The 27,530-nt window shown below is 39.1% G+C and overlaps 2 protein-coding genes across 6 annotated transcripts; one reads left to right on the top strand and one right to left on the bottom strand.

Moving 5' to 3' along the window:
• Positions 1-1,555: 1,555 nt before the first annotated feature.
• Positions 1,556-13,515, top strand: pomt1 (protein-O-mannosyltransferase 1). Of its 4 annotated transcripts, XR_008388964.1 has the most exons (20): positions 1,556-2,016; positions 2,117-2,223; positions 3,185-3,235; positions 4,364-4,510; positions 4,589-4,697; positions 4,830-4,889; positions 6,179-6,272; positions 6,376-6,531; positions 8,114-8,244; positions 8,499-8,594; positions 8,710-8,802; positions 8,883-8,979; positions 9,333-9,425; positions 9,537-9,657; positions 10,442-10,539; positions 10,615-10,728; positions 10,824-10,950; positions 11,941-12,118; positions 12,206-12,676; positions 13,207-13,515. XR_008388964.1 is itself a non-coding variant. In XM_053653922.1 (19 exons), exons 1-19 carry the CDS (start codon positions 1,898-1,900, stop codon positions 12,378-12,380), a joined length of 2,166 nt encoding a protein of 721 aa, XP_053509897.1. In that variant the 5' UTR covers positions 1,556-1,897; the 3' UTR covers positions 12,381-13,515. The 4 variants fall into 4 exon arrangements, 3 of the variants coding, with proteins under 3 accessions (XP_053509897.1, XP_053509898.1, XP_053509899.1); XM_053653922.1 differs by having other exon boundaries at positions 12,206-13,515; XM_053653923.1 differs by lacking the exons at positions 12,206-12,676; positions 13,207-13,515 and having other exon boundaries at positions 10,615-10,723; positions 11,941-12,073.
• A 112-nt stretch (positions 13,516-13,627) lies between these two features.
• On the bottom strand, positions 13,628-25,999 carry ccdc180 (coiled-coil domain containing 180). Of its 2 annotated transcripts, XM_053653921.1 has the most exons (38): positions 25,602-25,997; positions 24,857-25,260; positions 24,488-24,630; positions 24,120-24,205; positions 23,927-24,036; positions 23,211-23,327; positions 23,007-23,117; positions 22,821-22,916; positions 22,564-22,727; positions 22,298-22,417; positions 22,122-22,201; positions 21,307-21,395; positions 21,096-21,215; positions 20,824-20,997; positions 20,565-20,680; positions 20,358-20,484; positions 20,232-20,274; positions 20,027-20,130; positions 19,753-19,934; positions 19,485-19,660; positions 19,216-19,396; positions 18,977-19,123; positions 18,754-18,898; positions 18,524-18,640; positions 18,353-18,451; positions 18,169-18,252; positions 17,854-18,041; positions 17,467-17,537; positions 16,973-17,018; positions 16,735-16,815; positions 16,533-16,602; positions 16,304-16,448; positions 14,887-15,047; positions 14,662-14,799; positions 14,465-14,576; positions 14,281-14,386; positions 14,051-14,192; positions 13,628-13,925 (listed from the first exon to the last, which is right to left on the bottom strand). In XM_053653921.1, exons 3-38 carry the CDS (start codon positions 24,490-24,492, stop codon positions 13,791-13,793), a joined length of 4,188 nt encoding a protein of 1,395 aa, XP_053509896.1. In that variant the 5' UTR covers positions 24,493-24,630; positions 24,857-25,260; positions 25,602-25,997; the 3' UTR covers positions 13,628-13,790. The 2 variants fall into 2 exon arrangements, with proteins under 2 accessions (XP_053509896.1, XP_053509895.1); XM_053653920.1 differs by lacking the exon at positions 24,857-25,260 and having other exon boundaries at positions 25,602-25,999.
• Between the last annotated feature and the right edge of the window lie 1,531 nt (positions 26,000-27,530).

The following is a 27,530-nucleotide window of genomic DNA, read 5'->3' as shown; positions in this document are numbered from 1 at the left end:
TCCTGTGAACATATCAGTTCCAACTCGGCCATATTGCTTTAATAATCTGTGCCTTTTCATCTGTTGTATAATGCACCCTAGAAGTATCGGCACCCTGTATAAAGATGAGTAAAAATTGTGGCAGAAATCTAACCATTTAGTGAAAAAGGAAGATGATTCTTATTAAAAAAAAAAAAATTAACATATTTTCTTTACAAAAACATATCAGAATTAATGGCACCTTCAGACTTTATTATCTTATTCTAATTGAGATGTTTGTGCTTGATTTAAGTCTTTAATAATGAATAAAGTGGTCATCCATGAGTTCCTGTTGTTGTCCATGACTTCAGTGGAGTATAAATATGAGTTAACAGGCCAAACCCACCAAGCATGCCGATCCAGTAGGAATCGGCCCTTTTGTGCTGCCTTATTTTAAGCAACTATTAAGCACGTTTTACTCATATTAACTGAGGTTCCAGTAATGTACACTAGAGCAGGGGTTCCCAAACTTTTCCAGGGCAAGGCCCCCCCAAATGGCATTAACATTTGACTGAGGCCTCCCTTTTGCAAAATATCTTTAAAACACATTAAAAATACAGACTTCTGAATATACCCCCCGCCCCCCCCCCCCTTTTTAAATTAATAATTACATCTTACATCTTTACATTACATTACATTAGGAGTTGATTGTGTGTGTGTGTGTGTGTGTGTGTGTGTGTGTGTGTGGTTGTCTGAGAGTGAGAAAGAGAAAACACACTAGTGGGAGGGATGGGCTTGGTGGCTCCGACCAAATTGTTGAGGCCCCCCGGGTGCCCCCTGGCGGCCCCCACTTTGAAAATCACTGCACTAGAGTAGTACACTGTAACTCCTCCAGATGTCATGACTGCCTGGAGAACAGAAAAAGTTCTTGGCAAAATTTTTACTTCTTTCTTTATGTTCTTTAAAAAAAAAATTGTACCATTTTGGATTGCTGTTAATAGATTGCATCCACATTCATTAATTCATCTTCAGTAACCGCGTTACTGAAGTACCCAGGAACACTGGGTGCAAAGCAGGAATACACTGGTTGGAACACCAGTCCATCACAGGGCACCATGCGTGCGCGCGCACACACACACACACACACACACACACACCCCTCCCTAGAAGCAATTTAATGTACTCAATCAACAAACCTGCATGTTTTGGGACGCTGGAGAAACCCATGCAGAAACATAGAACATGCACAGAAAACATAACCTGACCTCAGGATTGAACCAGCGACCGTGGAGCTGTGAGATGCCAACACTACCTGCTGGACTACCATGACATCTGGTATTTTATTTTTTCTTAGACTTTACTGATTAATTGCAAAACATGTTTTCCACTTTTCACTCAGAAACCATGGGGTATACAAACTTCTGCACTCAACTGTAACTGATGAGTTAGATGAAGTGTTTTAGGTCAAAAAAATAATGACCACACTGCTCAAAAGCTTGACATCCAGAAGAAGAAACATGCGCCCCTGATTATTCAGACTTTTATTTTGAAATCGTAAGCACCGGAAGTCAGACTCTTAATTTGGCCAGCACATTGCTGTCTAGTTTGTTTGTTTATTTATTTATTTATTCGTTTAAACAGGAAAATCCACAGTTTCCTTACAGGATTTCTTCAAATTGATATCGTTTTTACACGCTATTTATATTTAGACGATAAAGTTTCGTTGTCAGAATCTATATGATTATAATGACAATATCCGGAAATGAAAGTAGCCTTCTGTAAATAATGGCTGGAGAACAGTGTACAGGGAAAGACGGAATGTGGGAAAGAGGGAAAGTGCAGTGAGACCTGCTCCAGAGACATTTTATCCGGAAGTGTGTCAGATTCATTCGGAAAACTCTGTTTAATAACCGAGTAAAAGCCGGAAGTATTTCCCAGCATGCAGGGAGTTAAAATACCCCCGACGGTGAAAGTGGACATTAATGTGCTGCTGGTTGCAGTCACAGCCTTTGGCCTCCTGACCAGATTGTACGGCATTCAGTTTCCCAGAGCTGTCGTGTGAGTGTTTTATTACACCACAGCATTCTAATATAATCCCTCTGTACTGTATGTGTTATTGCCGGTGTGTACACATCTCACACAGCTCTCTGTGCTGTAGCTTTGACGAGGTTTACTATGGACAGTTTGTGTCTCTGTACATGAAGAGGGTGTTTTTCATTGATGAGAGTGGACCACCTTTTGGACACATGATCCTGGCACTAGGAGGTGAGAACCGAGCTCTTAGTAGTGTTTAGGTGTAGGAGAACCCCCTGTCCTGCACATTTGAGTGTTTTCTCTTGCTCCCAACACACCTGATCTAACTAATCAGCTAATGAACAGCACTTCCTGAGCGGAAGTTGGTGTGTCAGAGCAGGGAAAACACTCATGGTGAACTTCAGGACCAGGGTTGGGAACGTATCATCTACTGGACTTCTGTCTAATATTGAAAGCTTTGAAGTATTTATCTGAGAAGCGTTGTCTCCATTCTCTACGAAATCCAATTTTTAAAACAAATCTGATTACTGACACAGATTGGAACCTGTGCACATATGCATGTGTACACAGCTTGGATTGGACTTTTTCCCTATTTAATTCATGAGGCTCTAAATCTGAAACGGATCTGATGTTTGACGCACATCTAAACGCTCCCATCAGATTTACTCCTGGTTATTTTGATGTTAAGCCAAAATGAATCCATTGGCAGTCAGATGACACACGTGAATCATGAAAGGTCGTCAGTGGAGTCCAGATGAAATCAGTTGTTTTTAGAGGAATACAGCCATATGAAATAAGCTGCAGGATAGCTACAGAAATAGGGCTGTTTATGAGGAGTTTTTTTTGGGGGGCGTGGCAGACAAGGATACAGTCATGGCTCAATTGCCAAGATAAAATGACTTTAGACTTAAAGGCGAACTACGGCGAGGCTAAAGACCACGATAATCACAGTGTAAACAAGAGAATCACTCCCGTTCTACAGCTACAGTTTTGGTACTGGTAAAAAGCACATTTTGGCAGGGGAATGATATGTAAACGTGGACATCAGATCTGTGTCAGAATTATGCATCTAGAGCCCACAATGTAAACACAGCCGAAATGACCTGGATGACTGATGACACTCATGGGCATGATCATGATGTTACGTTCAGTAATTTAATCCTGTGTTATGTTAAAGTGTCTCTCTTTACAGGCTATCTAGGGGGATTCGATGGCAATTTTGTCTGGAACAGAATCGGAGCCGGTAAATACCAGATTATGTGTGAATTTTGCTTTGGCTTTTTGCTTTGGTGAACTGTGTAACCTCTTAATACAGCCGAGTGAAAACGTTTAGATGATCTTACTTTAAAAGAATGAAACCAACAAGACATTTCATTAGAGTTCGGCTTTAGAGATGTTCTTTCGTTGTCATAAGTGACAAAAGTGGTGAAATAGAGAAATAATCTGGCCAGTATATGGCCAAAAGTTTGTGGACACCTGAACATCACACCTCAAACTGTTGCCACAAATTTGGAACCACACAGTTGTCTAGGATGTCTTTGTACACTGTAGTGTTACAGTTTCCCTTCAGTGGAACTAAGAGGCCCAAACCTGTTCCAACATGACAGTGCACCGGTGCACAAAGCGAGCTCCATGAAGACATGGGAAGTGGTAGCTCAGTGGTTAAGATGTTGGACTTCTGATCGGAAGTGAGTTCAGATCCTAGCACCGCCAAGCGGCCACTGCAACTGCTCAGTTGTGTAAATGATATAAACATGTCGCTCTGGATTTATGTAATTGTAAATACATTATTTGTTAAGATTGTTAAGAAATCGAGTGTTCTGCAGAGAGCCCTGACCTCAACCCCACTGAACACCTTTGCGGTGAACGGGAACACTTACTCCACCCAAGGCCTCCTCACCCAACATCATTTCCTGACCTCACTAATGCTCCTGTGGCTGAATGAACACAAATCCCCACATCCATGGGGATTTGGGGTGGGGGGGTTTAATCTGGAATGGGATTTTCTACAAACACATATGGGTGTATGATGGTCAGGTGTCCACAAACTTTTGGCCATAAAGTGTAGCACAAGCCAAAAAATACAAGAGAATAGCAAGAGAGACTAAATCTGCACATATGAGTGTTATGGTCAGCTGTCCACAAATCTTTGACCATATATTCCACTTACCTTTATAGAGTTTTTGCAAATTTAGAATTTTTCCATCTGTTTCTTTTCCACTCTTTGGTTAGTATTTAGTGTACATTATGTGGTTTGGGTCAAAAATATTACAAAATGTTCTTCCACGAGTAGCTCATATGAGAAAATAAGAAGAGTAATTATTGCTTCATCTCTCTTTTCATTTGTTTGTTCTTGTTATGCTTATTTAAGAATACTCCAGTAATATTCCTATATGGACCCTCCGAGTGATACCTGCTTTGGCCGGGTCGTTTTCTGTGCCCCTCGCCTACCTCCTCACGGTGGAGCTGGGGTTTTCTCATTTCTCTGCACTCGGAGCTTCCGTGCTGCTCATTCTGGGTAAATGCAGTTTTCCGTCTCTGTATCAGTTGCCAAAAACAAAGCTCACTTTAAAAAAAATCTTGAACTCTTTAACAGAGAACTCGTTGATCGTGCAGTCTCGCTTCATGCTCCTGGAGTCAGTGCTTATCTTTTTCTTGCTGCTTGCTGTTGTGTCTTACCTGCGCTTCCACAATGCACCAAACAGGTACAAATGACTATATCAGATGGTCTATGGTCTATAACTATTCAGATTAAGGCTGTCACTTCAAGGTACTCATACTACAGAAATTTGTCTTAAGTATGTAATGATAAGTTTTTGTTGTTGTTGTTGTTTCAGTTCTTTAAGCAGGTGGTTGTGGCTCGTCGTCTCTGGAGCCAGTTGTACGTTTGCAGTGGGGTTAGTAAAGCATTTAATTACAGTAACTCAATATCTCTCAGTTTTACTGTGTATTAGGACTGTCACATTTGTATTTAAGCTATTTAAATTAGAATGCTTTCCAAATTTTAACATCTCTCATGTTATGACAATATAACATTGGTATATAATATTCTACTACATTATCGCAGAATACATTTTTCTTGGTGTGATTAGTATTTTTTATTAAAATTTCCCAGCTCTCTTTTGTCCAGAATCATACACTTTTATACAGACCCCCCCTCCCCCCACTTTGAGTGTTCTACAATATATTTTTGGTAGACATTAAATGAAATATCATTGAAATCACAGGTTTTTTTAAAAAAAAAATACAACACTACTGTTTTGCTTGCAGTTTCTTAGCAAATCTACATCATTTCAATTCACCTAGAAATGTCTTCAATTATGATATGATAATCCTGTCATCTTGCCCACCGCGAGGAAATAAAATACTTTTATACCACCACAGACAGAATGAAGAGTCGCAGTAGTGCCGCACTGTGTTCATATCACATAAACCCTGAAAGATCTCTGTTTTTTCAAGCAAAGAAAATTGCTACAAGGCAATATAATCATTCTATCATGAATGTTATTGATTTGGAATCCTTAATAAATAAATAAATAAATAAATAAGTCAGTCCCTCTTGGATTTTCTGCAATTTTGCGATCGCAGAAAATCAAGCAAGCTGCTAGATTCGGAGGAAAATTACTGCAGATTTTCTGTTGATTTGGGCCAAGACGTGTCATGTGACATCATCACAACACGCTTTCAGCCAAAACCCTCTTCGATTCACGTGCGTCGAACATGAGTACAGCTAAAAGGTCTCATTTACCAACAAACCTCACCGTGAAAGACCGCGCAGAACAGTTTCGTGTTATTGCAATTTCGCCAATTCAAGTAGTTTCCCGTAAAATAAAGGGAAAAAAAACTCATCACAAATTTTTGAAAAAAGTCGCAACAAAATCGAGCATTTTTGGCCGCAACAATCACTAAAGAACCTCCCCGAAATCCTGTACAGACTGAAGAGTGTAGAAGACATAAGAGTTTACATTACACATCCGAAAGTAGAACATAGCTTAGACAGGAATGGTGGAATATGTAAATGTGAATTATTCAAACCGTGAAATTGACACCTGTACTGTGTGTGTACTGTAACTGCCAGTCGTGCTTCTACTTACCTGGGTATTGGAGTGTAATCACCTGCATAATACCTGGTTGATATTAATGTTAATCTTATAATCTTAATATTTAATCTGCCTTATTTCCTCAGAGTGAAGTATATGGGTCTGTTCACCTACTTGCTGCTACTCAGTCTGGCGGTGGTTCACACCTGGCGTGTCATTGGAGATAAAACATTAAGCAATGTGAGACTTTAGAGCTGTTTTTTTCCAAAGACATCTACTGATGCAAGCTGACTAAATGGGCTTCGGAGTGACACGACAATCCTACCTCTTTCTTCCTCCACAGGGGAAAGTGTTGCTGCAGGTGGTGGCTCGCTTCCTGTGCCTAGTGGTGCTCCCGGTTTTTCTGTATTTGGGATTTTTCTACATACATCTTTCTGTACTGTACCGCAGTGGGCCACATGACCAGCTGATGAGCAGCGCTTTTCAAGCCAGTCTAGAGGTACTGTTCACACTGAGTCAGTGTTCAGCACATGCAGGAGTTCATTCACTGTGTAATTTTAAAAATGGTTTTGCTTAATATTTGTTCCATATTCTTAGTAGCAGAAATCGATTTGCAGTTGGAAAGCAGAATTGTAGATTAGAGTCCAAACATCTGAATTCACTACCAAGAATAACAATCTTTAATTAGATTTGACATTTTCTGAAGAAAACGTGAGTGGTACATGCCTATACAAAATTCGACACCGACATACAGCTGCACATACCGGTCAGTAGGGGGAGCTACATGTGTATGCGCGTTTGTTGGAGCATAACTCATTTGGAGCTAGTTAGGTGCCGAAGATTTCCTGTGGAGATAGTAAACCCAAACAGTGTCTCTGTTTGCTACTCTAGACTCATGTTACATTAGTGTGCGTTGCGAATCCCGATGGGTAATTCCCAATGGGTAACATCCAAATGGGATTTTCTGATTCTCTGGACCATGCCGAACAATTGGACACATCATTCATGTCCGTCACTGACAGTGTGGGAGTTGGGGGGGGGTGAAAGATTTCCCATTGTTGTCTATGGGGCTGGAATAATACCATTTTCCAGACATTTCTAGTGTAAATTCCTTTAATTATAATAATAATAATCTTTATTTTTTTGTATTACATAATATTTTATTCCAAAATAGGAATGATTCAAGCATATTATATTATCTACAACCATTAGTAAGTAAATCACAAAGAATAAGTATAAATGATGAAAAGTATAATAAATCCAAGAATTTAACAAGGTGTAATAGTTCCAAGGATTATAAATAGGGCTACTACAAAATTATTTTTAATAGTATTTTAATATGGGAAGTTAATGTCAGCATTAGAACAACCAAAAACTCCATGTATTCAGGTGGATGTTAGTATTTGGATGAAATGTGTGGTGTAACAACCATTTAAAAAAAAAAAAAAAAGATTGTAAATTGGATTTTGAGAGATTTCAACTTGATTTAAGGATTTACAGTTAATAGTTAAGAATGTGCTTGCCTCAGTTTTAAATAGTATTTACTTAAATATTAACGTTATCAGTGGCATAAACCTTTCTGCTATTTTTCAGCTGTAGACTCAGACTTGTGGACGCATCTGTGTTTGAAATTCAGCGACTTTTATCTTTGTGAAAATGTGTTAGATTGCAGACGTTTTGCTGTGGAGAGTCCTCAGGAACTTTGCAGTAAAGATTAGCAGCACATTGCTGTATGGACGATAGAGTTTATATAATACTTTGCTGGCCAATGGAGCATATTAGGTGCACAGGTGGTCTGTCTCTGCCGGTTGGTCCGACAGCAAGTGGTTATTTTGGGTACAGATAAAAGCATTTGGGTGTGAAGCAGACAGGTCGGAAGATTCAATGGTCGATGAGGAAAAATCGACAGATGCAGCGGAAAATGCCTGCCACAAAAGTGTGAAGCAGTCCACAGCGGCGAGGTTACTCTAGTCACATACTCTCCTGGCTATCAAACATCTTACTTGAAAACTATACTAGAGTCAGGATCTAACATCGTTATTAACTCATGGATTTAGGATTGGTCATTTTGTAATTAACAGGGTGGCCTGGCCAGGATCACTCAGGGTCAGCCTCTGGAGGTGGCGTTCGGTTCCCAAGTGACTCTTCGCAGTGTTTCCAGCAAACCTGTTCCATGCTGGCTTCATTCTCACAAGGCCAACTATCCAATCAGGTACGACGTCTTGACTTTGTTACATTAATTATTAGCACCATTCTTATGTACAGTGGAGGAAATAAGTATTGAACGCGTCAACATTTTTTTTCAGTAAATATATTTCCAAAGAGGTTATTCACATGAAATTTTCTCCAGACTTCGGTATTAACTCAAGAAATCCACACACATAAAGAAATCCAAACATTAAAGTCCAATCTTGTAACTGTCTGGATTACATGCAGTGATGCTTTCCTCTGTCTAACTGTGTGCAGATATGAAAATGGGCGTGGCAGCTCGCACCAGCAGCAGGTGACGTGCTACCCTTTCAAAGACGTCAACAACTGGTGGATTATCAAAGATCCAAGAAAGTATGCACGATCTCCGACTTGCAAAACATTCTGCAGGTCTAAGTGAAACGGGGCCTGCGTAATGCAAGGTGCGAGTTTTGTGTAATTCTGTGATATGTATTGATTGATTTTCCAGGCAGAGCCTTGTGGTAAGCAGTCCACCCAGACCCGTCAGACAAGGCGACGTGATACAGCTGCTGCACGGCATGACCTCACGATTCCTCAACACGTAACTGTTCATATTCTTAACTGAAAGATTTCAGGCAGTCAGTTTGCACAAAAGTAATATGAAAAATCATATACTCCTAGGCATGATGTTGCAGCTCCCATGAGCCCTCACTCGCAGGAAGTGTCTGCCTACATTGACTTCAATGTGTCCATGCCAGCCCAGAATCTCTGGAGAGTGGTGAGTAACCTGGATTGATAAAAACTCAGGTTGCTTGCTAGTTTTGGCAATTTGACCATCTTTTAACATTTCCAGACAGGAAATAAGCCCCGCCCACAGTGGAAACAAACCTGCTATGCGCTGCTCTTTTAAAAAAAAAAAAATTTATAAAGGCAATTCAGAAGGCATGGCCATGGTGTGGGGTTAATGAGGGGGAGGGAAGGCTGGTCAATGCATTGTAATTGTAATTCTCCCAGCAGGCAGAAGGGGGCTCAAAAAAAACTATATAATAATACATATAACTTAAATACTGAGCTGTTTATGTGCTCACCTTTATAGTGAAAACTGAGAAGGTTTTTCCGTCTGCTTCTCAGGACATCACAAACCGTGAGTCTGACCGAGACGTGTGGAAGACTATTCTGTCAGAGGTGCGGCTCATCCACGTCAACACTTCTGCAGTGCTGAAGGTTTGTGTTTGTACTGTATAGTTATTTCTATTTTATGCATTTAATAGAACTAGCTCGCTATAAGATCATAAATTACTATGAACGAAAAGACACTTTCTGCTTCTTCTGTAGCTGAGTGGAGCGTCTCTTCCAGAGTGGGGGTTTAATCAGCTGGAGGTGGTGGGTGATAAGATATATAAAGGCTACCAGCAGAGCGGTGTGTGGAACGTTGAAGAGCATCGTTATGGCAGAAGTAAGAGAAAGTCTTTGGTCCAGATTGCTATCCGTATTTGTCTGTATCTTTATCCGGATTTAGACCAGAAATGAGTGTGGTCCGAACGAGAGAACCCAGGTGCAGATGGCAGCATGGTTCCTCAGCCTCAGCTACATCACTCGAGTTCATAATATGTCTCAACTAGAGATATGAATAAGACTGTTTGTTTTTTAAAATCCCATTTGCATAGTTATTATTTTTGTTTGTACCTGCCTGCAGTATTTTCTAAAAATTTATTTTTTTAATTTTTGGTTTGGTTTCCCAAAATATAAACAAACTATTAGTGTAATTTAAACCACCATGACACCATGACTAGAGCACCTCCCATTCGCATCAGTATTTGTACTAGTTTAGAACACATGATCTGTTCATTCTGATTCATATATTCATATTCAGTTACATCCCTAGCGTCTAGATTTGTATACACGAGTTATATACACTCACCGGCCACTTTAATAGGAACGCAGCCATGCAGATACAGGTCAAGAGCTTCAGTTAATGTTCACATCAAACATCAGAATGAGGAAAAAGTGTAATCTCTGTGGCTTTAATCATGGCATATGGCGTGGTTGACGGTTGCAGCCGGGCCGGTTTGAGTATTTCAGACACTGCCGATCTCCTGGGATTTTCACACACAACAGTCTCTAGATTTTACACAGAAACGTACAAAAAACATGGGTGGAAACACTTTATTGAAGAGAGAGGTAAGAGGAGGATGGCCAGACTGGTTCGAGCTAATCGTTCTGTTGTGTTATGGACTCAGGTCAGGAACAGCAGGAGAGAGAACTTGAGCTCAAGTCCCCTACTCATGTTGACTTCAGCAGAAACCTCACGTTTATGGCTAAGTTCATGGAACTGCAGGTGATAATGAATCAGACAGTATGATTTTTATGAACTTCTGTGAGTTTGAGTTGCTTAAAATATTGCTTGTGACAGTGGAAGATGCTGACTGTAAGAAATGAAGAGTCAGAACACAAATACAGCTCCTTACCCCTGGAATGGATCACCATGGATACCAACATCGCATACTGGCTTCATCCATCAAGTAATGTATGTTCTTTATACGTTCGTCTATATAGTCTTGTGGACAGTCTGTAATATATTCTTGTGTATAATATATAATCCTCTCCCATCATTTCCTCCAGGCCCAAATCCACTTGATAGGAAACATAGTCACTTGGACGCTTGCAAACCTTGCACTTCTTGTTTACGTGGTCCTGTTTTTAACTTATCTGCTGAGACGACGGCGGAAAATAGAGGACATCCCTGAAGGTAGGTTGCATCAGAGGTGAAAATAGTGATACTGTTTGTATTACTTTCCCATCTAAAAAGCAAAGTAAAATTTAAAGAAATAAAAAAAAGAAGAAGCTACAACTACTTTATATTTGTGTTCCTTTATTTATGGGAAGCATTGATTTGTTTGCCCTAATTTTTATCCTTATGATCTGTAGCCCATGTACAATTGTTTGATATCCACGCGAACAGAATATTTCTGTGAATTTTTTTGAATAAAAGATCAAGAGTTTAAACAATAAAGGCAAATTTTCACAGCCATCTTTGCTCATATTTACCACAGGTGCCAATATTAATGGAGGGCACTGTATTCCCTTTGATTATATACACACACAGCAACTTTATTAGGACCACCACGCTAATACTGAGCGTGACCAATTATTCAATTCAGTTCAAGTTGTATAGAGCTTTTAATAATGGACATTGTCTCGAAGCAGCTTTACAGAAATAAATACATTCAGGATATACATTTTAAATGTGTAAATTTATCTCTCATGAGCAATCCTGTGGCAAGAAAAACTCCTTGAGGAAGTATGATGAAGAATGGACTAATTGGATAATTGCATAAATGATTTTAAATCCATTAAATAATATTTTGACAAATTATTTGAAGGTCTGTCTTTGTTTAACAATAAAAAAAGAGACATTTTTTAAATATTCAAAATGTAATGATATTGCTTTATTTACAAATTTGTATGATGTTTTGAAAGTAAATTGCAGAACAAAATAGTTGTAGTGATTTATACTTTGTGCAGGTTAAATTCCATTCTGATATAACTAAAGTGGTACATGGCCTTATATTATATTATATTTTATTATATTATATTATATAAAGGTCACATTATATAAAGAAACATCACCTATTATAGAAAATATGTCGCGCACTGGCTTTGTGAGAACTGTTGTGGATCATGACCGATCTTTTAACTCCTGGGTTTTTTTTTTACACTTTGCTCTGCCCACGTTTAGCCTCTTGGGAGCAGCTGGTGCTGGCGGGTGTTGTGTGCTCTGGAGGATGGGCTGTCAATTACCTGCCCTTCTTTCTGATGGAGAAAACACTGTTTCTGTACCACTATCTCCCAGCTCTCACTTTCCAAATTCTGCAGATCCCTGTTGTTGTGGAGCACCTGTACACTCACACACTGAGGTGACTCTGGAGAGAAATGTTATGTTTGTCACCAGTGTTTTCTCAGAACTGCTTGTGTAGAAACTCATCTTTTTCTACTCCCCCCAGATCTCCTTGGCACCAGAAGGCATTTGGTGGAGTAATCCTGGCAGCATTGTGCTCGGTGTATATTTGCTATCGCACCTTCAGCCCTCTCACATACGGCCAGCCTGAGCTCACCCCAGAGCAGCTGAACGCACTGCGATGGAGAGACAGCTGGGATATACTCTTCCATAAACGATGATCTCTGACGCTTTCCTCTCTGAACATTCATGTTTTCCCAAGAACATATACCACAGAACTGAAACAAAGAGGACGTTCAGAGCCGTAGAACGAAAGATGTTGAGTCAGATCATGATTTTATTAGAATGTACTCGAGTTGCTTTATAAGAAGGTACTTAGTCGAACACAACATTGAGTCTAAATGGTTTATAATAACGCAAGAGCACTATCCAAGGTCCTGGAAATTAATGTGCCTAGAATATTTGTAGGGCTTCATCTCTAAGAGCTGCTGAATCTGAACATACTCTGTTCTATTAAGTAAGTATTAAATATTTTTATATAAAATTTGTATTATCTACAGTAGTCTAGATAGCAACTTTATCACTGTGAATTAACCATGATTATATAGCAAAGAGAGCGTTACAGTTTCAGTGTTGTTTGTACTTGAGATTGTCTCAGAACTTTTACTGCTGTATCAAGCTTTCATTCATCTTTGCGCAACACTAATCAACGATACTTGAAAATACACAATGTTTTTTTTGTTTGTTTTTTACTGCCGCAATATTTTCAGATTTTATTTTTTATCAAGTAACACTATATTTAAGGAAAACATCACTACAGCAATTTTTAAAAATGGACAGTCTTTGGAATTAAAAAAAGGAAATACATACTTTGTAATTAAAATAAATTTTGTTTAAAAATAAGTCTAAATTGTATATTTTTTCCCCTCTCTCAGCACAAGTAAAAAAAAGTGTAAACAATTAATGTAAGTTTTTAATTGGGGAAATAAAGTTTCTTTTAAATAAAGCTCATTTGTTCTTCTTTTTTTTATGCTTGATCATGGTCAGAGTGGATCTGGAGCTTATCCTGATTGGAACGAACACCAATCAATCCATCTGAAGGAATGGCTTTCCAAAGGAAACCCACATGGTGAGAACGTGCAAAACTCTGAACAGACATTAATCCGAGCCCATGATCGAAGCAGGGACCTGTGAGCTGCGAGGCGGCAATGCTACTTGGTATGCGACTGTATGTCTTATTCTATATAGTTATTATAAAAAGACGTCTCTAATCAAGATGGAAACATTGTGCGTGTTTTATATTTTATATGAAAATATAAATAAAATATACAGTGCATCCAGAAAGTATTCACAGCCCTTCACTTTTTCCACATTTTGTTATGTTACAGCCTTATTCCAAAATGGATTAAATTCATTATTTTCCTCAAAATTCTACAAACAGTACCCCATAATGACAACGTGAAAGAAGTTTGTTTGAAATCTTTGCAGATTTATTAAAAATAAAAAACAAAAAAAGCACATGTACATAAGTATATAACACTGTAACATAACAAAATGTGGAAAAAGTGAAGTGCTGTGAATACTTTCCGGATGCACTGTATATAACTGACATCTCTCCACTAATCCCTCAGTTATTCTGATTTGAGTGTAGAGAGTATCTTTAGTTCGTTTCTCCAATGCTCTTGCCAGTGGAACAACTCTGCCTCCTGTTCCTGCCTGGATATCTCCAAGCTCTCCAACTCCTCCATGATCTTCTGTTCATAACTCTGGGGACGAACAGATACATGCAGTCAACAATACCAACATAATGATTTCAGGCTGAGAAGAAATTCTTATTAACATAAGAAGTGGTGTTGTTTTGCAGCCTAGAAATGCAGTATTGTGCATTTACCTGATGCAGTGCATTTCGAACCTCCATAACCTTAAGCTGTGCCCTTGTGGTTTTAGCTGTAGTGATGGTGGCGGTCTCTCGTTTCTGTTGCTTGACAGATGAACCTTCAGTGGTTCCAAAGTAACTAACTCCGGGCCACGCTCTGTAAAGGGAAAATCAACAAAAAACTGTAATCTTATTCGCACCGCTAACTGCACCTGTTATACATGATCGATCTTATCAGTCTGAACCTGCTCCCTTTCTCCGATAAAGGTCTCTCCTTGCGCTCCTCCTGTAGAGTACCCGCTTGTGTTCGACGTACAAGTGTTGTGATGTTTTCCCGCTTTGGTTCTACCGCTGCGAACAGAAAGCGTTCTCAGGTCAGATTCGCCTAACCTTTCCAAAACAACCCAAGCCTCATCACAGACCACTTACATCCACCTTGGATCTCGTCAATGGTCACGATGTTGTCTAATTGGAAGAGCAAGTGCTCCGTCAACGTGGCGAGCGCAGTCACAAACGCATCTGCGTTCTTCTTAATACAGGCCTGTTAGGAAGGAGAGGAAAAAAAAAAAAGTCACAATTTATAGTGCAGTGGAAGAGTGGAAGTGGCAATGTGAAGTGTGTATGACCTGGAGTTCCAGTCTGTTATTCTCAGTAGCCTTCCTCTGTTCTTCCTGCCGGTCATCCTCAGCTGCGACCAGCCTGTTCAGTTCTTCTTCGCAAGCCGGGTGGTTCAGACGTACACACAGCTTACCGCGGTGTTCTCTCTGAGGAGAGCGAGTGGACAACTTATTCAAATATTACACATACTGTAGAATAAAGCGGCATAGCATACCCTGAGTAATTCCGCTCACCTTCTTTTCTTCACTTTGTTGCCAAGTCTGTTCAAACTGCTGGCGGACGAGCGTCAAACTCCGACTCAGGTCCTCCAAATGCTGATCCCTCAGTTTTGTTAGAAGCGCTTCGGGTATCTCGCAGACAATCTCCTCAATGGTCTTCAGCTGCTTACAGAACTCTAAACATGGAATAAAAGCAAGAATGAACCTTTAATTAATTTTACAGCATGTTTTCATTACGAGTCCGATAAACATTAAGTATTTATGAGCAGTAATCGTACAAATATAAATCTGTGGAAATTATAAGAAATGGTTCAAAGTATATTCAGGCAAATAAAGGACCCAAGAACCGTGAATAGGCAAGGTTCAACAAGTACTTTTTGAAAAATGACTAAGTAATTTTGACAGTTTTCCCTGAATTTAGGCGCCATTTCCCACTCATGTAGCAGCTGAATACGCTTGAAGGGAGAGTATTGTCTTGTGAATACATAAATTATCAGATACCCATCACTGGCTGTGTGTTGCTCTGATGTACACTACCCGTCAAAAGTTTGTGGACACTCGACTGAAATGTTTCTCATGATGTCAATAAGCTTTTGATCTGAAGGTGTATGATTAAATGTGTGAAATCGGTGTTGTAGACAAAAATATAATCGTGCCAACGTATTCATTTCTTTCATTAGAAAACTAGCATTTTATTTACAAAAAAATATATTTTTTTAAACAGATGACTCGGAGCAAAATATTCGGAAAAGCAGCCAATAAGTGTCCAGCGTAGGTGTGAACTCATTTAATACTGTTTAAAAAAATCAAGAAATTGGTTGAGAAAATACCAAGAATACATTTCTGGAAATTCTAGGCAAAAAGCGTGTCTACTTTGAGGATAAAATATTAAATGATTTTGATTTATTTTGGATTTTTTTTTTTATCACAACATAATTCCCATAGTTTCATTTGTGTTATTCCAGAGTTTTTATGACTTTATTATTATACTAAAATGTGGGGGGAAAATGTAAATAAAGAATGAGTGTGTCTAAACTTTTGATGGGTAGTGTCCAGGAGAGAAGAATGGTGTTCTTCCCTCCCAGAGAGGCCCAGCTGTGCTTTCATGGACTCCTGGCCACAAATAACTATTCCAAAATGTATCACTAAAATAACATAAGAAAGAAAATCCTTCACTGGCTCAGCAAAGTGCACAGGATGAGTTATATCGCTTCAGTGACATATACCAGTGCTAAACATTATTACAGTAATCACTGGGAATGAGACAGGCAGGCAGTGTAGCTTGAATAAATCTATGGTAAAATACTTTTCCTGGTAGGAATGAAAATTTTCACATTCTGAACTATCTGCCCAGTGATCTGTTACAATCCAAAGTCTAGAGATTATAAAAGCTTGAATTAGTTATTTAGCATCATGAAAGGGAGAGGCTCACCTTGTACACAGCCACGGTGGTACTCGTGAGACTGACTCTGGTAGACAAGGAGCCTTTTGTTCAAGTCCTCGGCACACAGCTCAAAAGATTCCTGAATATACTGAGGACGGCTGACCGAGCGGCGCTCCTTCTTCTTGTAGAAGTCCTGAAAGTGAAGCGACTTAATCTGAATTTGTTCACAACATTCGAGCGCTTATTATTTGTACTATAATCAAAGAGCCGGGCGTACCTCAGCCGCCTGAAGGAGAAGGTCGTTGGCTTCCCACAGAATGTTATTGATCAAACCCTTAAAAGTGAGGCTGAAAGAATGCAAATTACCCACCGCTTAATAAAAAGCCTTCTGTTACCATAATATATTCTACTATGAGTAAAGTGTATCTATCTCTCTCTCTCTATATATATATATATATATAAAACATGTTAACATTTACATTTCCTGTTGCTCATCAGGTTTAGGGCCGAACACTTGAAACTTCTTATCGAACCGAGTGGGTTTGGTCAACCTCCTTACGCTGAAAGAAAAAAAAAAAGTTCAAATGTTGACTGATATTAACTCAATACTTTCCTCAAAGAAGTACATAGAACAACGATGTTGCCTGTGAAAGCATCTTCCGAGAACATTTTAATAATGTCTGATAGAAAATGAGCTGTGGTGAGGTGAAAACTGACCTCTGTGAGTTAACTGACTCTGGAGGAGAGCTTGATCTGGCAGGAGCTGATGGGTTAGAAACGAAACCACAACAGCTGTGTTTACATGCACGCAATAGCTTAACTCATTTCTCTAAGAAATGAGACCTAACCAAAAGATTTATTCATTTATTCTCACGTTTACATGAACACCAGGAATAATCTGACTCAACTACAATGTGTAATGCCCATGTTATGACATATCTACATGCCACATACTCCCTTTTTTAAAACATACTGCAAGGTTGTTGGTTTTGGAAGCTTCAGGAAGTGGACAAAATCTCAGAGAAAATGTTTAAGTGTCAGTTGTATAAGCTTAGGTAAGAATTTAGTCAAATTTTAACTGTCAAACCGTGCAGTTTATGTGATCATATCTTGCTCTGACTGGCAGACTACTGGTGTGCATGTAAACAATTACTGTTACACACTGTGAAACAAGCAAGCCGTTCAGAGGATTGAAGAAAACATTGGTGTACCTGTTACTGTTGCTGAGTTTGCCTCTTTAAGACCTACACTGGCATCTTGGCAGGTTTGAGATTTGCTTATCCTGAAATTTGGGGGGGAAAATATATCTTGTGTAATGTGTGTCTTGAACCACTTCTTCCTTTTTTTCAGTTTCATTTTGAGTTGAAAAACATTGTTTCCCTTCTGGGTGGGCATTACCAAAATGTTGAAACCCCAAAGAAAAAGAAAAAAAAAAAAAAAAAAAAAAAGCAGTACTGGTGTTTAGAAATTACCAAGCGGAAGCTAAGAGATTTGAGTTAGCTGTTGTTGAATTAGTAGTGTCGAATTCTTATTTTTAAATCATGTAAATGTGAAGAAATATCTTTCTTCAAATTCTGTTGTTAAGCTTTTTTCTTTACCTTAGCAGTCCTCTGACCACCTCTACAGCCTTGTCGTCCATGAAGGCACCTCCCATGCAGCTGGGCTGGAGAAGGGGATCTGCAGCTGGGCTTCCCACCTGCTCCTGCTTACGGGACCGTGGACGAGCTGCCACGGCAAATGCCCCCTGCAGAGGAGCGTCAGGCAGTGGAACAGCCATAGAAGGGTCCTGTGGTCAAATAATATTGACAATGATGATGATCATAGTGATGAGTTGACCATAATCATTATCCTCATCATCTTCATAGAACAGACTTTAATACAGACTACTAATGAGTAGTTGTGCACTAACATACCAGATAACAGTCTAGATATTGACTTCTCTTTCTGAGTTCTTCTATCAGGGTAGATGTTAAACCAGAAATGTCACCAGATGTTACCTGTAACACATTCGTTTGAAGTATTTACATACCGTCCATTCGAATTACATATACTTTCCATACTTAAGGCGTGCTTGTGATCAACAGAAGCAGAATTTACCCTGTTATCCGGACAGCACTGGGTGTAGGCTTCAAGCTTATCTTTCAGTTTACTCATCACGGTGCTGATCATTTTTTTGTGAGTGTTGCTCTTCATGGCCTGCAAGCATATTTCGTTAGACTAATACTGGTGGGAGAGAATTCCTAACAACCAACAAAATGTTTAAAGTACCTCTGCTTTAATCTGGACTTGGGTGTTTGTGAGTACACTTTGGATTTTCTCAAGAAACATTAGATCCACTTTCAGAAACTGGAGCTTCTCTTCAAACTTACTGATGACCTCTTTGGCCTGACCGGAGTAACAAAAATGTCACTTTTACTGCTTACATTGATCATTTAATATTTAGTAAACGATTGAGTAGAATTATTATTCAGTAAGCCACTGCATATTGTGTACTGTACCTGGTCCAGGTATTTGGACTCTGTGCCCTTCATGTCCAGCATTAGAGCCTCGTCAGCTGAGTCAATGCGCTTAGCCACCTTCTGTAGATGCTTTCTGTATTTCTCGATCTCTTTCGGGGTAAAATTACCTCCTTCGACAAACAGCCTTTAAAGAAAAGAGAATGGTCATAGATTTGATTCCTGGTGTTTCCAAAGTAAAAGAAGAAAAACATTATGAACCTACTTGAAATGTTTCATTAATTGTGCATTGGCCTCTCTAAGGCCCTCAAATTTGATCTCCACATTTTGTCTAAATTGCCTCTGTAATTCCTGGATGCCATTCATGTGTTCAGCCAAGCTGCTTTGTACTGAAGCACTGAGTTTCACCAGCCTGTTAAAATGCACATAAGCACATAGATAAAACATGGAACAGAAAAACCAGTGTATTAGTGCACGGCCAAACATACAATCAGAAGTACTTACGTGTAAGACTTGGTAGCAGTGTATAATGTGTCCTCCTTGCTGTGGATTTTAGTACGAAAGTCTTCATTTAGTTTGCGCCGTGTCTCCTGGAGGTTGTCGAAGTCGGTTCGCAAATCAGCTAGAGCCTGTAGAATGCCTTTGCAGTGTCGATCCACACGATCTTCATGCAAGATCAGTTCAGCTGGTGGCACGATAGACACCGTTCACAAACAGACAAACAGGTTTTCAAAAAACAAACGAAACGTTCACATAACAGAATTTCATCACACCTGCTCGGACATTGTGAATGTCCATCTCAATCCTCTTGGCTCGAGGCTGATGGAGATGGAGGCGGAGATCCAGTTCAGACTTTAGCTTCTCTTTCTTGGTGTCCATGATGACCACTGTGTGATTCAGAACCTCCTGGCTCCTCTCCTCAAGGTGATTAAAGAATTTCTCTCTCACACTGTGACATTGGGACACAAGTCAGACTCGGGTAGTGGAATAACACGTGCTTAACACGTTATTACTCTGTTGCTTTGAAAATTTTCATCTTACTCTCTTTGTAATTCCACTATGAGGCGTTCTGGATACAAAACTGCTTCCACTTCCATAACGTTCAAATGCTCTTCTGCGTCATCACACTGGATTACGGGGCAGCTGTAGACGTTTCCCTTTACTGTTGTGAAAGTTTCGCTTTGAGAGTCTCTGAGCTCCTGTGAGAAATAATCAATATTCTCCTAGAAAAGAAGAAAAAAAAAAAAGAGAGATACCATGTTTTTAAAAAGGTAAGTAAAGCAACAGGTGGAGAGAAGTGTGCACAAACATGTACCTCAGCGTGGGCTAAATCAGGAGTGTGTGCTTGAGGAGTAACATTCTGGAAAGCATTTGGGGAAAGATTTACTGAGGGCGGCGACTTCTTTATGCAACTTGCACCTAGGAAAGACAGAATAGCGGGAGATCAAGTACGTAAATGCGTATTATTAAATGCGTACCACTTGATAAATGAAAAACGACATTAAGACCTTCTGACTCACGCAGGGTAAGTGAAGGATAAAGTATCTGAAGCTCCTCTGGGTCCTAGAGTATCCAAACAAGACACTGAATTATTCAAAGCCCCACTTAATAATTACATTTTAACTAAACGATGGCTTGAACTGTACCTGACTGTATATTTCTTTGACGCTGAAGTATCGACTGACTGCTACGCTGTATGCGTGGATTTCTTCTAGGACCATTATAGGATAACGCTCCACTGTATCAACACCTTCCTTATAGAAATTGACATACCTGTGAAAGTAGAAAAATGTGATGTAAGATAAACCTACGGTGATTACAACACAGACATAAACCAATCCTTTTCTAATTACCCTTCTTTAATTTCCTCTAAAAACTTAAGTATTTGCTCCAGTGCAGCTTTGAGGGCCTCCTCTGTGCTTTCCTGCCGGAGTTTGTCCATCATCACATCCAACCGAGCCTCTTTTTTCTACAAACCATAGGCAATAAAAAAAAAAGAAAAGACATGCATCTGCATCATCAGATGTCAAATTCACAGGTTTACGATCTTTCCTCGATTACTTGAACTTTACAGAACTATATCTCAAGGCACACGTTTATCTCAAGTCTCACTTGATTCTTTTCTTCATAGTTCTTGCGGACTTCCTCTAGATAATTCTGCAGCTGCTGCTCTTTCCTCTGCAGACCTGCACTGTGCATCTCCCAGACATTAGCAGCCCCACGTGCAAACTCGAACAAAGACTTACTCAAGAATGCAGCAGTTTTGGCCAAACCCTCACGTGCTTTCTGTAATGCACAGTATTAAACATGGCTTCATTTTAAATGGTCATCAAACATCAAACACACAGCATGAGGTTTCACGATATATTTTCATTTTAACTTACTTCCATTGCTGCTAAACGTTCCTCTGCTTGGGTCTGGCACTTGCCAATAAGAGGCACCATCTCACAATTAACGATTTCCTGTATCTCGTCTGATGTGAGTCCGCAGGTAGAGAGTTCATTCTGTGCGAGTCCATGATGCAAGTTTATTCTGCTTTCAATTCATACAATTAAATGAAATACTAAAACATAAAATCCCAAAAGTTATGCAAACCTTAAAGCGTTCAACTTCCAGAGAACAGTCTTGCCAGGTATTCTCGTAATATTCATGCAGTTTTGTCAAGGTCTCAGTGTGCATGCGATCTAAAAAAAAGTGCAAAACAATCACAAAGTCAGTAAATTAATTAGAAATATAATTATATTATATACGCTACCAGTCAAAAGTTTAGAAACACTCATTCTTTATTTACATTTTTTTCCCACATTTTATAATAATAATAATAATAATAATAATAAAGTCATCAAAACTCTGGAATAACACAAATGAAACTATGGGAATTATGTTGTGATAAAAAATCTCAAATAAATCAAGATTATTTAATATTCAAAGTAGACACGCTTTTTGCCGAGACTTTCCAGAAATGTATTCTTGGCATTTTCTCGACTGATTTCTTGAGGAATTCCCCTGAGATGCTTTTTAAACAGTATTAAAGGAGTTCACACCTACGCTGGACTCTTATTGGCTGCTTTTCGGAATATTTCGCGCCAAATCAACCATTTAAAAAAAAGTATTTTTTTGTAAATAACATGTTGGTTTTCTAATGAAAGAAATGAATGGCACAATTATATTTTTCTCTACAACACCGATTTCAAACATTTAATCTTACACCTTCAGATCAAAAGGTTTTTAAGATCATGAGAAACATTTCAGTAGAGTGTCCACAAACTTTTGACCAGTACTGTGTGTGTATATATATATATATATATATATATATATATATATATATATATATATATATATATATATATATATATATATATGCATATGTGTGTGTGTGTGTGTGTGTGTGGATAGTAGCACATTCTTACCAATTTGCTCATTAACTGAAGATAAAGAGGAGTACCATTCAGCAGTGGATGATTTCGAGCAGTTTGGTGGGGTCATATTTCTTTAAGTAGAAACAAAAGAAGCGAATTTTTAAATGATGTTCACCTTTGAATGATCTGTATTTTGAAATTCCGCAATACTATATTGAATTCCTAACCTGACTTGCTCTAAGATTTTGAGGCGTTGCTCACTGTACACTTTTTGTTTTGTCCGCATGGTGCTTAAAGTGTCTTGTACATTTTTGGGGTTTTGAATCTCAGGGCTGTTCATGAAGTCTCTGGAAATGAATAATAAGTCGTTATATTGTGTTTTTTCCTTGATTTGTATGATTTCAAGCATAGTAACACTACAGAGTTTTTTCTTTCTAGATTTGATATGTTAACGCATACTAGCTTTAAGAGCCCTGCCTTGCAATGGACTTACTTAAACTGGCTTACTGCGGTAACAACCTTCATTTTTTTCCAGTCCTGAAGCTTTGTCTCCCATCTCATGTGGTAAAGAACCTCTTTCTGCAAATCTTTCTCCATCAGGTTCAACTGTAGTTTGGCTAAAGCTCGTCTGTTTGCTAGTAATGCTTGATTCATCATCTATTTAAAAAAAAAAAAAAAGACACAATGAATTTAACAGAGGATGCTTAATAGAACAATGATTTTGTTTTCCAAAAAAAAAAAGTGACCTACCATAGCTTCATTATTAATTAGACGGTGGACATCACCGGGCATCACATAACTGATTTTTTCAAGTGTCATTGTGTATTTCCTAAGCACTGCAGTTATCTAGAAAACATAGGCAAGTTATACATTATATACTGTAGATACACCAAGTCTGTACTTGATGAGAATAAGAATTCCATTTTGATATTCTACCATTGCTGCTCGTTCAATCTCATATTTGACAAGCAACTCATCCAACTCCTGGATACAATTTCTCCTCATAGCAAACTCATGGCTCACAGAGTTCCAAATCTTGTGTAGATCCTGAGTGAGAATTACGATTGTAAGTTTCCAAACAAGCTCACAATTCCAACAACGTGTCGGGTGGAAGATCAATGGCAATCCATACTATATCACCTGATAGCTCAAGGCTTCTAAATCACCACCATGCATCAATCTCTCCACCTCCTCATCATATTCTGACAGTTTGAGAAGGAAATCTTCCCCAGTCTCTTTCAACAATGACTCATAACCCTGAACAAAACAGAGAGAAAGCTATTAAATTAGACATGCAATATGAGGCAAGCATCAGTAATATAATAACCGTTGAATCTACAGTACTGAAATTACTTTCATATTCATGTGTGTGTATATATATATATATATATATATATATATATATATATATATATACACACAGTATCTCCACATTTTTGTAAATATTTGATTACATCTTTTCATGTGACAACACTGAAGAAATGACACCAAATCTAACACACCTGCTCCCCATTCACACCTGAGACCTTGTAACACTAACCTGAGACCTTGTAACACTGACAAGTCACATGACACCGGGGAGGGAAAATGGCTAATTGCACCCAATTTGGACATTTTCACTTAGGGGTGTACTCACTTTTGTTGCCAGCGGTTTAGACATTAATGGCTGTGTGTTGAGTTATTTTGAGGGGACAGCAAATTTACACTGTTATACAAGCTGTACACTCACTACTTTACATTGTAGCAAAGTGTCATTTCTTCAGTGTTGTCACATGAAAAGATATCATCAAATATTTACAAAAATGTGAAGGGTGTACTCACTTTTGTGAGATACTGTATATACATATATTACATACCGCACTGAGCTCAATAAGATCCCTCTGGAGCTGAGTGACAGCTTCCATGTGCTCCCTTTGTTTTTTCTCCATGAGTCGCTCAATGATGTCTGAGCCGGACTTTTCCGAAACTGCAAAAGAGTCGACTGTTATTGCCCCATAAAACAACATGAATGTGATCCATGTTTTAAGATTATTCATGAACTCTACCAACCGACACGGTCAGGCAGTCCTGTGGTCTCTTCCTGATCATCCTGGTCTACACTTAATGCAGGTTTCGTTCCTGAAAACAGCTGGTTTCTGCCAAGGAGCATATTACATATAAGAGAATATAGGGAATGTTCATTTATTCCGTCACAGTTTCAGTTAGGGTGGCACAGTGGCGCAGCAGGGGTCCAGGATCTCTGGTTTGATCCTGACCTGCTACAAAAACATACTACAAATATGCACGACATAGTCTGTGTGAATGATTGTGTGAGTGTGTGTGCATTGTGCCCTGCAATCGAGCCAGGGTGTATTACCACCTCACAGTGAGACAATCTATAATCAATCATGAACAAGAGAGTTACCACTGTACTGTACCTCATGGTGTCCTCAGAGCACTGCTCAGTTTGACTCCTTAAAGGATGCTGATGGGATCCAGTATCGGTGTTATCGCCACTCAGACAACCTGCATGTGCAGCACGCTGCCTCCTCCTCTCATGAAGAGACAGAGACAAGTGAGCCTACAGAGAGAAAAAACAACAACTAATTCATCATCCGCCAACACTAACACACTAACATGAATCTAATCTACTCTTGTCTTCTTATAACATGAACTATGATAATATTTATTGAAATGTACATTGGGCCCAAAGACACAGACAGCGATGCAGGGAGAAAGAGAGAGAGAGAGAGAGAGAGAGAGAGAGAGAGAACGAGACAGAAAGACAATGAGAAAGAGAGACACACCTGAACATCACACCCATATGTGGTTCCTCCTCAAACTGTTGCCACAAAGTTTGAAGCACACAACTGTATAAATCTGTCTTTGTATGCTGTAGACGTACAATTTCCCTTCAATGGAACTAAGAGGCCCTGAGCACGAAGTGAGCTCCATGAAGACATGGTTTGTTCAGACTGGAGTGGAAGAACTAAGAAATCAATCAGAACCCTGACCTCATCAACCCCACTGAACAACTTTGTGATGAACTGGAACTGCACCTCAGGCCTCTTCACCATCACCGCTCGACCTTATGGCTGAATGATCACAAATCCCCACAACCATGCTCCAAAATCTAGCGGGAAGCCTTCCCAGAAGAGTGGAGGTTATTATAACAGCAAAGAGAGGGGATTAAATCTGGAATGGGGATTTTCTACAAACACACATAGGTGTATGATGGTCAGATGTCCACAAACTTTTGGCCGTAAAGTGTAGCACATGATGTTGGTTTTTTGTTTGTTTGTTTGTTTGTTTTATTTTATTTTATTTTGTTGTCCTGCTGTACTCCTAGAGAAATGATTAACTAATACTTACCTTTTAGAATAGAAACTATTGGAGATTTTCCAAATTTGTACACAATAACTTGGCTAGTGCCAAGCACTGTCTATTAGGTATCGAGCTATAACCTTATCATGCGTCACTGCGTTCTCTAGGTAAATAAATAAATAAATAAAAGTGAAGTACCCTTAAAATACCTCTAAAATATCATCTTACCTGAGCGTCAAACAGTTGTCGGTAAATCTTTCCGCTCGGAACGACACGAATCTCAGCCATGGCTAGTGCAGTGGCTAACTCTAGCTAATGTTAGCTATTTTAGCTAACCTGCTAACAACGTGCGGCGGTGATTAAACCGTTAGATAAATAATGAGATACTATGAGAAGTACGTCGCTAATTTTGAGAGCAGGAAAAACGTTAGCTCCTCGTTCGTGTTTTTTAAATTATTATTATTATTATTGTTGTTGTTGTTGATTTGACAGGTGAGTTTTAAACGTCCTGATAAAGTAAATCCATTCTCCAGGCTAACAGCTCCAGCGTTTCCCCGTCGCCATGGTGACAAGGACTCCCATAAAGTTGGCTTCACGCGCGAAGTTCGACATTCGCAGATATGCGGAAATTAAGGGACCGTCTCTAAAGTTACACACGACATTGTTAAACACGTTTCTAAAACGCACACCTTTTAGATTTTTGATATTTAATAAAATAAACTGTTATATCACATGTAAATTTTATATGAATTTCACGAGAGAATGGGCTCATACAGAAAATAGACCATCATTTAAAGCTGAAGAGCATTTGAAGGGAATGATGTACAGTCACACATCAAACTGTAAAGTGTTCATCTAGGTGTCAGGTATGACACACACCTTTTAGATTTTTGATATTTATTAAAATAAACTATTAAATCATATGTAAATCAGAAATGAATTTCAGTACAGAATGGGCCCATACACAAAATATACCACAATTTAAAGCTGAATAGCATTTGAAGGGAATGACTTACAGTCACAAAGCCAACTGTAATGTGTTCATCTAGGTGTCAGGTATGATGTACACCTTTTTAGATTTTTTTAGATTATTTAACCCTACAATGCATGAACCAAAAAAACCTTGACGAATGCATAAAGGGGGTCAAAATGAACCGTACTGGATTGAATGGTTTTCTTTAAAAAAAAAAATAGATGTCCTATTAATGAAATGATTAAAAGAACTGATTATACATGAATGTTTTAATATTTCAAACATTTTTATTTGTTTTCTTTTAATTTATTTATGTACATGTTTAGATTGTGGATGGGAGCCAAAGAAATTCAAAATGATTTTCATAGGCAGCACTTCCAGTCAGCCTTTTGAGCCCTCAGCTTCCCTGTCACAAGAATAATCCTGGTCCTTCCTTTCCTCTGTACCATTCTGCTTATTGTGCCCTGAACTTTCATCTTCATCCTCATCTTCATCTGCAGTGTTCCTGTCTCCAGCCTTATCTTCCCTGTCACAAAAATAATCCTCGTCCCTCCTTTCCTCTGTACCATTCTGCTTATTGTGCCCTGAACATGCGTCATCATTATTAGCATTATCATCTTCATATTTATCACCAGTGCTGTTCCCATCATCTTCCCTGTCACAAGGATAGTCTTCACCTCTTCTTTCCAGTAGGTGATTAAAAAAGTGTAAGCGCGCACCAGCAGGTGGAGCAGCATGTCCTCAGTAAAACCACAACAAGGACATTACCTGCTGCACAACATACTCATTTCTCTTAATGGTACTCTAAGCATCCTCGTGCCCGGCAGGGCAGGGGGTCATCGGTCTGAGGTAATTAATTAAAAAAGATAGACATTCATTTTTGTGTAGCAGGGAGTTACTGTGTAATTACTGGGTACATGTGCTGAGGTGGTAAAGAAAGTCTTTTATTAATTTTAAGTAACGGCTTTATCCTGGTCAGGGTTGCTTTGGATCCTGAGACATGCTGAGTGGGATGCCAGTCCATCACAGGGCATCATATGCACCCATTCACACTTAGCCGTTTTTGGGAGGTAGGCGGAAACCAGACAACTCAGAGGAAACATACACAGATAGGAGAACATGCACAGAAACTCCACACAGACGGTAGCCGGATTAAACCGGATTCTACCCTCTGTGCCACCCAG

The sequence above is a fragment of the Ictalurus furcatus genome, chromosome 22 (genome assembly GCF_023375685.1).
Source record: "Ictalurus furcatus strain D&B chromosome 22, Billie_1.0, whole genome shotgun sequence".
NCBI lineage: Eukaryota > Metazoa > Chordata > Actinopteri > Siluriformes > Ictaluridae > Ictalurus > Ictalurus furcatus.
This window is presented reverse-complemented; position numbering and strand designations above follow the sequence as displayed.

Excerpts from the sequence above, each read along its gene's own strand:
- pomt1 (XM_053653922.1), top strand. The coding sequence starts at position 1,898 with ATGCAGGGAGTTAAAATACCCCCGACGGTGAAAGTGGACATTAATGTG. Across the intron at positions 4,698-4,829 it reads TTCCACAATGCACCAAACAG|TTCTTTAAGCAGGTGGTTGT; the intron begins GTACAAATGACT and ends TTGTTGTTTCAG. Across the intron at positions 10,540-10,614 it reads CTAAGTTCATGGAACTGCAG|TGGAAGATGCTGACTGTAAG; the intron begins GTGATAATGAAT and ends TGCTTGTGACAG.
- ccdc180 (XM_053653920.1), bottom strand. The coding sequence starts at position 25,661 with ATGGCTGAGATTCGTGTCGTTCCGAGCGGAAAGATTTACCGACAACTG. Across the intron at positions 16,449-16,532 it reads TTCTCCTTCAGGCGGCTGAG|GACTTCTACAAGAAGAAGGA; the intron begins GTACGCCCGGCT and ends CTTCACTTTCAG. Across the intron at positions 14,193-14,280 it reads TTATCGGAGAAAGGGAGCAG|AGCGTGGCCCGGAGTTAGTT; the intron begins GTTCAGACTGAT and ends TTCCCTTTACAG.